Source organism: Coregonus clupeaformis, chromosome 37, assembly GCF_020615455.1.
Source record: "Coregonus clupeaformis isolate EN_2021a chromosome 37, ASM2061545v1, whole genome shotgun sequence".
In the NCBI taxonomy this organism is placed as follows: Eukaryota; Metazoa; Chordata; class Actinopteri; order Salmoniformes; family Salmonidae; genus Coregonus; species Coregonus clupeaformis.
This window is the reverse complement of record NC_059228.1, coordinates 13500649-13514660: the sequence shown is the minus strand read 5'-3', so window position 1 is coordinate 13514660 and position 14012 is coordinate 13500649. Positions and strand designations below refer to the sequence as shown.

General features: G+C 43.9%; 1 protein-coding gene across 1 annotated transcript in view; it reads left to right on the top strand.

Moving 5' to 3' along the window:
* The first annotated feature begins 7956 nt into the window (after window positions 1-7956).
* fam135a (family with sequence similarity 135 member A) overlaps window positions 7957-14012 on the top strand; it is a 54022-nt gene continuing 47966 nt past the window's right edge. Inside the window, 2 exon segments of the mRNA XM_045211548.1 lie at window positions 7957-8195; window positions 12341-12470. Coding sequence (XP_045067483.1) covers window positions 12394-12470 — 77 coding nt within the window. The 5' untranslated portion in view covers window positions 7957-8195; window positions 12341-12393.

Here is a 14012-nt window from a genome sequence, read left to right as displayed (position 1 = left end):
TCCGGTAGTCCAAGGGGATATGCTGATCTGAAACATGGAGAGAGATAGTCACTTATCTTGAACATATATGCCTTTGATATGTTGGCTAATTTACATTTACATTTACATTTTAGTCATTTAGCAGACGCTCTTATCCAGAGCGACTTACATGAGCAATTAGGGTTAAGTGCCTTGGCCTTGCTTAGGGATCACCCGATTTTTCGGTTACTCCTTACCCACTTCCAATCGCCAATGCTAATACCGCCATGCTTATAGTAGGCCTAGATGTTAAGGCCTAGTTGTCTATTCATCTACATGCTTTACACATCGAGTCTAGAGTAATTTACAAAAAAGTTTATATAATTGTAGTTCAATTATACATAAGTGATGCTATAGCTAAAACAATGTATAATTATCCTAAAGGGAGCAGGGGACCTTCATGTGAGCAGTGGACCTTCATGTAGCCTATTAGTGCGGCAGGTAGCCCAGCGGTTAAGAGCGTTGGGCCAGTAACCGAAAGGTCGCTGGTTCGAGCCAACTAGGTAAAAAATCTGTCGATGTGCCCTTGAGCAATGCACTTAACCCTAATTGCTCCTGTAAATCGCTCCGGATAAGACACTGCACTGTCCTGTGAGTTTCCCTGATTCAGCACCATGGACAGGGACAGTACCAAACATGACCGGTAGATGGTAGTGTTCACCAATACTGCAGCTCTCTGGCCAATTATTGCAGAAGAGTTGACCTACAGCAGGGTTCCCCAACTGACGGCCCGCGGGCCGAATTTGGTCCGTGGGTGGTTTTATTTTCCCCTCTAAGTACTGAGCAAAAAAAAATGTTTTTACTTTTTGGGGGGTGTGGAATTTTCATTGATGGACATAAAAGACTGTAAAAAAAACTATAAAAAAACACCAGGAAATCAGCTCCAAGTGATTTTAAGTTAAGAAATCTGTTTCCAAGTATTCCCACACATAATAGAGAGACACAACGTGATCGTATACAAATGTAAGCAAGGTTTGAAATGATTTTGTTTTAGTCAAACATTATATCTGTTTGGGCTTCTTGCGGTCAATTTGCAGTCTACAAATTATATGTAATTATGCTCCGGCCCCCGACCATCCACTCAATAAAATATCAGCCCGAGGCTGAATCTAGTTGATGATCCCTGACCTACAGTATGTCTTTCATTTGACAATTGTTTCTGGTGTTTTCCCTAAGATCTGGAAAGTGGAACATGTCCTCCCCTTACATAAAGGAGTAGATCCCTCTGACTTAGATAAATACTGTCCAATCTCCAAATTATCTTGCCTTTCCAAAGTTTTACGTTCCCTGGCCAACTGTCAGCTAAGAACTTCTTTAACTTCTCATTCTAATTCTTATTGTGCACCAATCCGGTTTTAGACCTTGTCATACTGTAGCATCGTTTCAGCTGCTACGCTCATTTTAGATTATGTGTTAAATTGCTTGGATCATAAAAATAATTGTGCTGCCTTATTTATAGCCCTTTCCAAGTCCTTTGACACTGTTGACCATCACATTCTTACTCAAAGGTTGACTGAAATAGGCCTGGATCAGGCTTCTTGCAAGTGGTTTTAGAATGATCTGTCAGACAGGACACAATGTGGGATTTCTGATGGTGTCAAGTCTAGGTTCCTGGATATTTCGAAAGGTGTACCACAGGGGTCGTAATGGGACCTGTTCTCTTTACTATTTATATAAATAATATCGGTCTATCTGTTCAAACTTTTGATATTCAGCTGTATGCAGACGATCCTGTTATGTATGCCGTTGCCCCAGCTGTTGACTAGGCGTTGTTAGAGCTGCAATCTGACTTTGTTGCCTTCCAAAATGCCCTGGTTGGTTTAAAAGTTACTTAATGTGGGCAATACTAAATATATGTTTTTCTCTAATTCTCACACCTTTTTTTTTCAGATGGACTATATATTTATGAATTGAATGGTTCTCCCATCGGTCGGGTTCCTGCCTATAAATATCTGGGCTTTTGGATTGACAAGGATTTAACGTTTTAAAAAACATACTGATGAGCTTGTTAAAAAGCTAAGATTTAAAGTGGGCTTCTTTTTTAGAAATAGAGCTTTGTCACTCCCTAAACAGCAGGAAGCAGATTGTACAGTTAACTTTCCTGCCAGTTCTTGACTATGGTGACACAATACCAGAATGCAACAAGCAGCCACTAACTACTCTCAAACCTTTGGATGCCGTCTACCATAGCGCCCTTTGCTTTATCACAGGTGACAGTTGTAATACTCACCACTGCATCCTGTATCAAAAGGTTGGCTGGTCCTCATTAAAGTCCTGTAGATCACTACACTATTCCCCTTTTGTTTACAAAGCTTGTTTACAATTAAATGTTCTGGTGCCGCTCGGGCAGTTTAGAGTGTTAATTGAATAGCTAGTAGCTGAGGACTGTAACTGTTTTTCATAAATGTTGTGTTTTGTGTTGATTGCTTTTTTGTTTTACATTGTATTGGTTGTTGTATTGCTGTGATCAGGGCACCGTGGTCTCAATGGGTTTTCCCTGAATAAATAAAGAATTATACAAAACATACAAAAAATACATTACATCTACAGCACTAGCCGCCACTGGATCGGTCCTACTTACCTTGTGTTAATTCTGAAGTTGAATGCTGGCCCTATTTTGTAGGCAACATGCTGAGAGGCTGATCCAGCCACCTTTTTAACTATTCCTCTTCTGGCCAGCTCAGCAATGTGAAACTGGGACATGATATAAAAACCTGTTGGTAGGATAAAGTACAGTAAGGATACTTGTTGACGTGGATAGTTTTAATTTGTTTTTTGAATTGTTGTTTTGCCCTCAGTAGTTTGAACTTTCACCTGGGAAACGATCCTCTCCGACATTAATCAGAGGACACAGGCCTTGCTCAGTTTGAATGCCAGCTCCAGAGGAAAAAGACACCCCTGTAAAGGGGAAGAGACAGACTGACTTGTCTTGGCTGAAGTAGGATATGTGCATCTTTGTGTGTGTGTGTGTGTGTGTGTGTGGTGCATGCATATGTGTGTGTGCACATCCAAGTGCCACCTCCTTCCTAGCCTGCACCAGTGCTGATTGCCTTGTAGCCTAACCTTCACACTGAAAGGAGCTGCCAGTGCAGTGATTACAGTGCGTGGATAGACATCCAATCACCCATCCAATCATCCAGTGTTTGAAAAGCTGCTGCACTGCTGTACGTACCCCTGCTGTGAGCACTGAATAAATATTATCTCTGAGTGTTGGTTGTTTCCTGTTAAGCCTAACACCCGGGCTCTAGACTGGACAGCCTGGCTCACTGATGGAGTCCTACCTAGCTGCACCATTGTATCAATCAGTTTCTTACCATCATGACATTTTGAAATTAGATTACCACCATCATCATCATCATTATCGTCATCATCAGCATCCCTCATTCCTGACTTCACATCTTTAGTAACATCTCCAAGGCAACAATGTAAGACATTCATTTCAATAATAACTGTCCAAGAGTGACATCATCATATATTGTGAATTTACATAGTCTACAAATTCAGCTTGTGCCAGGGTTTAAGAAGATATTTAAATGCACTACCCTATTGTCTGTATGTCTTCTGCAGAGTATTAAACAATACTTACTCTGCGAGTGAAGGCCTGTGCAGAGGCATTGTGGGATCACATAGCATAATAAGTAGAGGAGGACCTCCCTAAATTACAAATATCATGTCATCACAGATGTTAGGAACACAGATATTAGCAGATGAATTAGCCCTCTTTGTACCAGAATAGAATATATAGAAACCTATATCATGGACAGCAAATCCTCTCCAACCGTCTTCCTGGAGAGCTACCGTCCTGTACGTTTGTTACTCCGAACCTAATCTAGTGCACCTGATTTTAATCATTAGCCGGTTGATAAGATGAATCAGGTTAGTTACAACTGGGGTTGGAGCAAAAGCCTACAGTAGGGTAGCTCTCCAGGAACAGGGTTGGAGAGCCCTGATCTACAGATCTGCAATTCAGTTCAAAATGTATAGCCTAGTCTGTGAACTTTAATAAATGAATGACTGTATAACAGCAGCATGCATATCTTATGCAAAGCAATATCTACATACATCAATCAATCAGTAAATGTTTACCTTTTGAATCCACCCATTTAGTAGGCCTTTAGAGGGGTATTTGTTGGTAAAACCTGTCCACAGGTCCCAGCTGTGTGAGGAACGAGAAGACCCTACAAAATAACACCTCTGGTAAGACTGGCAAACTGAGGAGTTCTTTGAGGCGTGTCTTATACTGTTCTCTGTTGTCATCCAGTGGTGGAGGGTGGGTCAGGTCAGTGGTTAAACACTGTACTAGGGTTAGTACCCCATATTAAATCAAATCTAAGTGTATTTGTCACATACACCGTTTACAGCAGGTATAAAAGGTGAAGCGAAATGCTTTCTTTCAAGCTTCTTCAACAGTGCAGTACAATATCAACATCCATAATAATCCAAAGTCAAATCAAGAATAACAAGTAGTAATATGAATAGTAATAAAACAGGTATGTACACAATAGGATATACAGTATAAATTATGAATGTACCATGTCAAGTATGACTGTATTTACAAATATAAAGTGAATAGTTTCTTGGTCGTGTAATTTAATAAATAGTATAGAAACAGCAGCGTTGACTGTGTGTGTGTGTGTGTGTATGTGTGTTTGTGTGTGTGTGTGTATGAACTTCTGTGTAATGGATGGATGTATGGAGAGTCAGGGCAAATAGTCTCTGAGCAGATAGACAGCTAGGCTTAGTTGCTCAAAAGTCTGATGGAGCCTGTTGGACCGAGACCCAATGCTCCGACATGTTTGCCAGATGGTAACATGTTGAACAGTCCGTGATTCGGGTGACTGGAGTCCTTGGCGATCTTCCGGGCCTTCCTCAGACACCGCCTTGTGTAAATGTCCCGGAGGGCAGGGAGCTCATCCCCAGTGATGTGTTGGGCAGTACGCACCACCCTCTGTAGAGCCTTGCGGTTGAGGGCGGTGCAGTTGCCATACCAGGCGGTGATGCAACCAGACAAGATGCTATAGAAGTTCCAGAGGGGCCATGTCAAATTTCTTCAGTTGCCTGAAGTTGGAGAGGAGCTATTGCGTCTTCTTAACCACGGTGTTGGTGTGATGGGTCCATGTCAGGTCCTTGGTGATGTGCACGTTGAGGAACTTTTGACCTTCTCCACTGCAGCCCCGTCGATGCAGATGAGGGTGACACCCCCCCTGTCTCCTGTAGTCCACGATCAGCTCCTTGGTTTTGCTTACGTTGAGGGAGAAGCTGTTATCCTGGCACCACACTGCCAGGGCTCTAACCTCCACTATGTAAGCTGTCCCGTTGAACAGGGAGTACAGGAGGGGGCTGAGCCCACATCCCTGGGAGGCCCCCGTGTTGAGGGTCAGCGTGGCGGAGGTATTGTTACCAACCATCACCACCTGGGGCCTGCCCGTCAGGAATGCCTCTGTGCAGTGCATTGACATATGAAATGGTACAGAGGCATTACTGAGTGTAGCACTAACGATATTGTGTGCTTTGCATGTTTATCTCCTAGTGGTTATAATGCCATTGTCCTATGCTCCATCCCTGATGGGAAAGAACCTGTGTTGTCTTAATGTTTAGTTATTTAGTTATTTCAGTATCAGAAGACCTCATCTCTATAAAAAAGTTTGCAAACCTTCTCCCTGTCACATGAGATTGATCAAAACCATTGATTATTATGACGACTAATCGTCAGTCGGATGGTAGATGGCATGTAGTAGTCCCAAACATAATGTAACTAATACTGAGCATGTATTCAAGGAGGAAAATGGATCAACAGAATCCACATGACATTTGGTGGTATGTTATGATGGACAAGCCCCACCCACACCACCCTCACCCCTCTCTGGTGACCTATTTGCACAGTCAGTATTCCCAATATTTCTGTCCTCTTCATTCTCTGTGATCTGTTCCCATACGAGCCTGACTGAAACATTTCCACACAGTTCACACCATAGGTTCACACTTCCAGGTTGGTTTAATCAAAAACATGAAGTATCTGCGGCCCTCCAGGACCAGGGTTGTCTACCGCTGGTTTACACTATAACATTACAGAGCTCTATTGGAGTTGCATCATTCCTTTTTCACAGTATCCAATAGGTGTCAGAGAGTAGTCTGAAGACTACTGAATGTCTGCCTCTGCAAAGAGGCCAGGGCTTTTATGGCACATGTGGTCGCCGTCCCACAGGGTCACTGGTTCAAGCCCCGTTCTGCCAGTTCCCCCTCAACCACTACAGTAGATAGTAGTTATAAAAGATGATTTAGCATTTACCCTGCAATGCCTCATCTCCAACCATATCCAGATGGGAGGGGCGGACCAAGCAATCCATCTAAACTCAATCAGTGAGGAATCTGAGTTGTGTCTGTCATATCAGTCATAACAAGTACCACTCATTGAGAATGATAGAGGACTGTTCTTTGTATCTGTCCCATTATGGCGTCTGTGATCTCCATTTTGAAGTAATCCATTTTCTATGAGTTGGTAAACAAACTGAAAGTGTGCATATTGCCACCTGGAGTGTATTTGAGCAGCTACTGTATAAAGGCCAGGTTGGCGACTTACTGCCACCTGCAGGTATGGAATGTTTGCGCACAGGTATAATTCATTGGCTGATCACTCCTGATGACCTGGATGGCATTGTGTGATCCTACCTCAACACATAGGAAGTCCCACCCAGTAGATTACTTAAATGTTGAAAGTCCTCAATGACCCTGCCCATGCTAAAACAGGCTTTTAGGCACTAGAGTTCACTATCATTCTCTATGGTACCTGAAAGAGAGGACTCTCCATTTGGACTGATCTTTGACCTGTTAGCACCTCCCCCAGTAAGAGGGGAATAAGGCAACCTCAGAGTTACACACAAGGATACTTTATTGACACACACACAGATGAAATGTACATGGAACAGTAGAGGAATGGTAGTCTTTGTGTACAGAAAACAGGGTTAATGAATACACTGGACATACGATAGCACAATATATTTACATTTTAGTCATTTAGTAGACGCTCTTATCCAGAGCGACTTACATTAGTGAGTACATACATTTTCATAGTTGTCCCCCGTGGGAATCGAACCCACAACCCTGGCGTTGCAAGTGCCATGCGCTACCAAGTGAGCCACACGGGACCAGAGCAATGACAATGGTAATAAAGGACTGTATAAATGGATATGCCAACGATATACACAGAGGCAGAATGCAATAGGCAATAGTAAAAACTATAAAGAACAACAAACAATAACGATACACATGTTACACACTCACTTTGTGCAAGCACACCATCCCACATGTCCGAAGAGAAATTAGCGAGACCAGTTGTTGTTGTGCAGGTCAGAGACGAGCTTGCTGGTCTCTCTGTGGCTGCTTGAAGGAGACTGAGAGGGAGAGGCAGGAATTGGGGATCTGGAAACCAAGATGTGATTGGCTTACCCCACTGTGTGATAAAGCCCCTGGCAACCATGAGCCCTAGCAACCAATCGGTTTGTATAGGGCCAGAGGTGTGAAGGGCCAGTTTATGACCCATAAAGTCTGTCTTTGCCCATAGGTTAGCCTGCTAGGCTCCAGAGGGGGAGGGGAGCCTACTGCAGAAGTTAGAAAGTTAAAGAGTTTATGTCAATGAGAAGCTGCTGAGTGCTGTGAAAATGGGATGGTGTGCTAATGCCACGTTCAAGACAACTGGGAACTCGAGAAAAAACGAGCTCCGACAGGGAACAATATTTTTAAATAAACGGTCATCCAACTCGGAATTCCAAGTCGGAAATTCGGGCATCTTTCTAGAGCTCTGACTTTCCGACTTGAAGATCACCGACGTCATGATTTGACCTCGGTTATTTCCGAGTTCCCAGTTGTCTTGAAAGCACCAAAAGAGTCACCAGCAGGGACGCACAGTACCACTTGACTGGATCTGCGCGTCAACTGCGCAGTTTTTATGTTCGAGAACGTGCGCGGCCGCCTCCACTGTTTTCCTTTTTTTCAAACCAAACGTCGCTAGCCTTGCCAGGCTTCCGAAGCTGTGTGCAAAATCAAGCGACTGGATTGACTACCCATGTCGTTGTCCCGTTTGGTTTTGAAGTCGGCTTAATGCTGTTTTGTCATAGTTAAAAGACAAAATACTATCACAAGAAGTGATAATCTGTCGTCGAACCCCTCTGTTGAGTCTGGTGAGTAGATCAACGCGCCAACGAGCTAGCTAATGTAGCTACCTACTAGATAACGGTAACGTTACAGCGCAGATGTGTGAAATAAAGTCATTGGCTGGTGCTTTACTGCTTGAAAGATTAGCTAGTTAGCTAGTTACGAGTTTAAAGTTATCGTGCTGGCTAGCTAGGTAAGGACGGTTAGCTAGTTACTGCAAAGTGCAAAACTAGTAATGTAACGTTAGCTAGTTAGCTATGTGGTAAGACTGACAGCTAACTAACTAGCCAACACATTAGTTATTTAGCTAACTACGTTGTTGACTCAACTAGTTGTCTGTTTCTTCTGAAGAAACCCCAGCTAGCTAGTTAGTTGACATATTGCCCAAATAACCAGTTAACTAGTTATCTTGCTATGACGTTTTGCTGGTAGAAACTTGCTAGGTAGCTAGCTAGTTTGGTAGCCAGATTTTGTGTGGTGATTCATTCTGTCCTTGTTTGCAATAGAGAATGGACACATAATATTTCAACATCTGAGAATGATCGTGTGAAACTCTTGAGTAAATAATAGGCCTACTGAAGTTTCTCAGTCAACAGGACCCATATAAAGTATGTGTTTTATGTCTGTGTAACATAGCTAGCAAACTACCGAACGATAACCCTTAATTAGTACGCCCCTCCTAGCCCTAGGGATATTAATGTTACTCTCCCCTGAACTGTCATACGTTCCATCAGTGAAGGTAACCAGTTAACGTTAGCTAACTAGCTATACCATGTTGTAATACCTCTTCTCAGACATGACTTGGGCTATTTCTTCTCAGTAAGTTGTCAAAATGTTATTGCTGTTCAGTTGGGTAACTAGCTAGCTAGCTACCTACACAATGTTGAAGTATCCCCATAGACTCACTGTCAAGAGTGTGACTAGGTTGGGAAAAGAGGCAGGTAGACTGCAGGTATGATTGTCTCAGATGCTCAGAGAGCATTCACAGACACAGGTAGCAAGGTTGTTTAGCTTGGCAAAGATAAATAAACTGAAAATGTCATATTCATGAATGGCGCTTACTGTTTCTCTACAGTCATTTAACTTTCAGGAAGAGCGCAGGCTTCAAAAGTCCAGGGAGTGGAGTGTGAATTCCATAGATTATTATGTTAATTATTAATCAGGGTGCACATAGCTGCACTTAGAGGGAGGAAACAGGGTGGCACCACAGCTGGTTAGAAAAGCACATGTATACTTGCTAAGTATACTGTACTATACTGGAACCTAGATGTGTGCTAGTCTGCATCATGGTGAGTTATGAGGGAAGGATTATAAAGGTGACTCTCCGGTTTATCTTAAGTAGGCTACATTCCCCTGTTGGCTTTCCTCATCAGTACAATCTGTAATGTTGTCTTAGATCCAGGCTATATTGTCTTGCATCATTGTGTCATTTCAGTTGTGAATTGTGATTGTGTCGCTAAATCTCAGTTATTTGACTCTGCTTGTTTGTGTTCAGTTAGTAAATGGATGGCGAGTTATGCAAATCTGGCTATGCAAACAGTAGCCCAAACCAGCTTGTCACACTAATTTGCAAAGCAGACACCCTACTGGACAGGTAGACCCTACTGGTAGACATAACTAAGTGGATCTAGGCTTTACAACGGTACTTGGAGCAGTTCACCACCACAAAGTTTTCAAACTATTTTGGACTTAAAGGAACAGATTTGATTACTCAAACTGAAACTTTTCAGTCACTTGAGAAATATAACTAAAGTTGGCTAGGCACCGCTGCCTGTGGCCCTGTTTCAGAGCCATTTCATCTCCATTTAAATGCAGTTTGCTTTGTGAAGCATGCAGGTACTGGTGTTTTCCCATATAAGAGAAATGTGCAACAGGTTTTAACATGTGCTGCTCCCTGCACTTCCACTTTATGACTTGGCTATGGAAACTATGGAAACCCATGCAACTGATATGATCTGTAACCTAGTCAGTCAGTTTTTTCTTGCAGCCTGTCTATGGATGATGGTACTGTTACTGACAGTGATATTCTTGTCCGTCTATCCCATCATTTCTGTGCCTGTTCAAAAATAAAGAGTGCTGATCTAGGATCAGGTCCTCCCTGTCCATTCATTATATTCTTAAATGCAAAACTGGTCCCAGATCAGCACTCCTGCTCTGAGGGGAAGCTTTATGAATACGGTGTTGATATGATTAAACCAAATTCCCTGCATTTTCACTAAATAATTTACAGCATTCCTTGCTGTAAGATGGAGCGCTTGTTATGTATGGTGGCTTGCCTTGGTTGTATATGAATACGTAAGAGTCTCTCTGGGTCTCTGCCTGAGAACCATACCAGTCATGTTGTTTGTCTCCCTCCGTCATCTCTGAGTGAAAGAGAGAGGGGGGGGAGAGGAGAACGAGAGAAGGGAAGAGAGAAATGGACAGAGAGAGAGGTAGAGACGGAGAGAGAGGTAGAGACGGAGAGAGAGGTAGAGACGGAGAGAGAGGTAGAGACGGAGAGAGAGGTAGAGACGGAGAGAGAGGTAGAGACGGAGAGAGAGGTAGAGACGGAGAGAGAGGTAGAGACGGAGAGAGAGGTAGAGACGGAGAGAGAGGTAGAGACGGAGAGAGAGGTAGAGACGGAGAGAGAGGTAGAGACGGAGAGAGAGGTAGAGACGGAGAGAGAGGTAGAGACGGAGAGAGAGGTAGAGACGGAGAGAGAGGTAGAGACGGAGAGAGAGGTAGAGACGGAGAGAGAGGTAGAAGACGGAGAGAGAGGTAGAGACGGAGAGAGAGAGAGGTAGAGACGGAGAGAGAGAGAGGTAGAGACGGAGAGAGAGGTAGAGACGGAGAGAGAGGTAGAGACGGAGAGAGAGGTAGAGACGGGGAGAGAGGTAGAGACGGAGAGAGAGGTAGAGACGGAGAGAGAGGTAGGAGACGGAGAGAGAGGTAGGAGACGGAGAGAGAGGTAGAGACGGAGAGAGAGGTAGAGACGGGGAGAGAGGTAGAGACGGGGAGAGAGGTAGAGACGGGGAGAGAGGTAGAGACGGGGAGAGAGGTAGAGACTGTCAGAGAGACAGAACATGACAGACTTGGTGGGAGAAAGAGAGGCAGAGTGATTAAGAGAGAGATCTAAACAGTCTGTATTCAAGGCTTCTGTTGCGTGAGATATCATAACAACCCTGCTAGCTGTACCCTCTCTGCCCTACTTGGCCTCTTTCCTGTGAGTTTTCTAAACAACCCAGCACAGGTCTCTTTAGTTCAGTCACATCTAAGCCATCTAGCTCCTTCAAATATGCAGCCAGTCATATTATCTTCCTCCTCCAACTCCAGTCTGCTTTCATTGGCAGGAACATGTCACCATTAGCTCTACAGGACTGTCATTTATTCATTCCTCACATTATTAATTTAAAGGGCTTCTGGTGATTTGCAATGCCAATTTCTCTTCAGCTCCATTGTGTTGAATCTGCTGTTGGCTGGGTCTGGGTCTTCGTACCAACTGTGTGTGTTTAGACTAGGTTAAATTCTACTCTGTCCCTAAGACTCGGCTTGATCAAGTCGAGAGCCAAAAATATTGAATTCAGTTAAGACCTGTAGTCACGTGCTTGGTGGATTTCTAATATTGTCCGGTAGTTGATATAGTATTTCAGGACTATTTTAGCATATGATTCATAGCTGTTCCTTCCCCCCCATACTCTCTCTCTCTTCCCTCTCTCTCTGCCCCCCCCTCTATGTTTGGCTGAGCTGCCAGCCAATTAGGAAAGACATGTTATTTACATCTGAAGCAGAGGACCCAGCTGGTAGCAGCCCTCATGGGTCTGTTTGGATTGGGCGTTCGGTGCTTGTTATTGGAAACAGCTGAGCCAAGTACGACCGTTTGTTTGCTGTTGACTAGGTGTGTGTGTGTGCGTGATTTTTACTTTCGCTGTGTGCATGACCGAGTGTGTGGGTAGGTGACCGCCCGAGTGCCTGACCGCCCGAGTGCCTGACCGCCCGAGTGCCTGACCGCCCGAGTGCCTGACCGCCCGAGTGCGTGTGATGAGAACGCATGCTCAACTGTAGTTCTCTACTAGTGTGAACTGAGAAAGACTTGTGCCTCGAGGTTGTTCCTGTATTTGTGCCCAGCGTGTGATGATGACTCCTCTTCACATCAGTTCAGGTAACTCACATGGGTGCTCTCTTCCTTCCGCAGGGGTCATAATGTCCCAGATGATGTAAGCCCTCTGTCTGCCTCTGAAGCCAAAGATGAGTGAGATGCAGGCCACGGTGGAGTTCTCTGTTGAGCTCCACAAGTTCTACAATGTGGACCTGTTCCAAAGAGGGTGAGTGACACTCTCTTCTTCACTACTCTCCAGACTGACTGTCAGCCCTCTATGGCGCTAGTTCTAGGCTGCCCTGTTTATCAAGCACACCAAGGCTTTCTGTGGAAATTCTGCGGGACCTCGTTTTTCAAGTTTCTGAGTAAGTTTATTAAAAATTTAGTGTTTAATACGGTTGTTATTGCGTGAAGTTACAGGGACTGAATCTTTCATCCACAGTTAGCCTCAGTCCCTACTTTGAAATGAAAGGAAGTTTGATGATGATGTCAATCTAGACGGCACACGCCCTGTTCTAATGGATATGATTAAGGTATGGTGGGAATGCCAGGCATCTTGTGGTGGGCCACCTTTCTGCAGCTGAACAAAAATGATGATTCCAGGATGATTATTAAAAAATCAGTTTCAAGGCAAAGAGGTTGAATTGAGACATGTTGGTCAGTTATAATAACAAGCCTATGTCCTCCAAGTAGGCAGTGTTTTTGGCTCCTCTCTCTGTATGTGAACAAACTGATGATGACATTCTTCCGTTTCATAATTGTGTTAAAATGATGTCCAGCTCTTCGGACAAACTATTGATCATTTATTCAAATGCCCGTTTATATTGATTTGTGCGTGGAAAAGTCCTCATCCTCCATCTTCTGATGCAGTCTGAGCAGAAAGCCTGGGGTCGTTGAGTTGACTAGCAAGTAAACACTGGCTCACATATGAAGATACACAGGCCTGACTGACTTTATTTAAAGGGACACTATTTGTAGACATTTTGAGCAGAGGGACTCTGTCATATCTATGTTAAGCGAGACTACCGCACGCTTCCAGGCTACCACTGTTGCTAAAGGCTATTAGTCCCGTTTGTAGACACACTCATTTGACTACGAGTTCTTATTTCCGTCCACTGCCTGATGCATGCCATGTGCAAGCTTCATGCTACCTTTAGATTTCTCACGATCGTTCCTGTACATGGTGTAAGAGACCTGTAGCCCAAGTCTGAGTAGTTAAACACATATCCATAATGTCTGATAGTTCATCTCTTGAATGGCACCTAAAGGAGATTATGGGCTGGGTTGTGTTCAATAAAGCACACAGCGGTAAACATTTAAAAACGTTTTGCAACGGGAAAATGAAAATGAGTGTTTCTTATTGGACAAGTTCAGGTAGTCCCTCCTTGTTTCAATCTGTTTCCTTCCATTTAGTTCCTAATGAACACATTCCTGATGGTGGAGCGTGGTGTGAGAATGGCCTTGCGGAGACCAAAAGTAGCCGTCTTCCTTAGTAGAGAAACAGGCCTTTTCAGGGTCCAAGGGTTTGTGTATATTAACACAGGACCTGCCCACCATTGTCTTGACAGAACGTCACATGACTTGCCATTGTTGTGGTGTTTCATTGATTCAGTGTTAGAATGCACAGTCTACTAGAGAGGTTCCCTTATTGTTTCACAGTGGCAGTATAGCTGAGGTGTGGCAGCTAGGTGGTGGTTTGTGGTAACAGCGGCTGTAGGCGTTACCTTGACAATAAGAGCCTTTCCAGCTTTCACTAAACGTTTTGTGG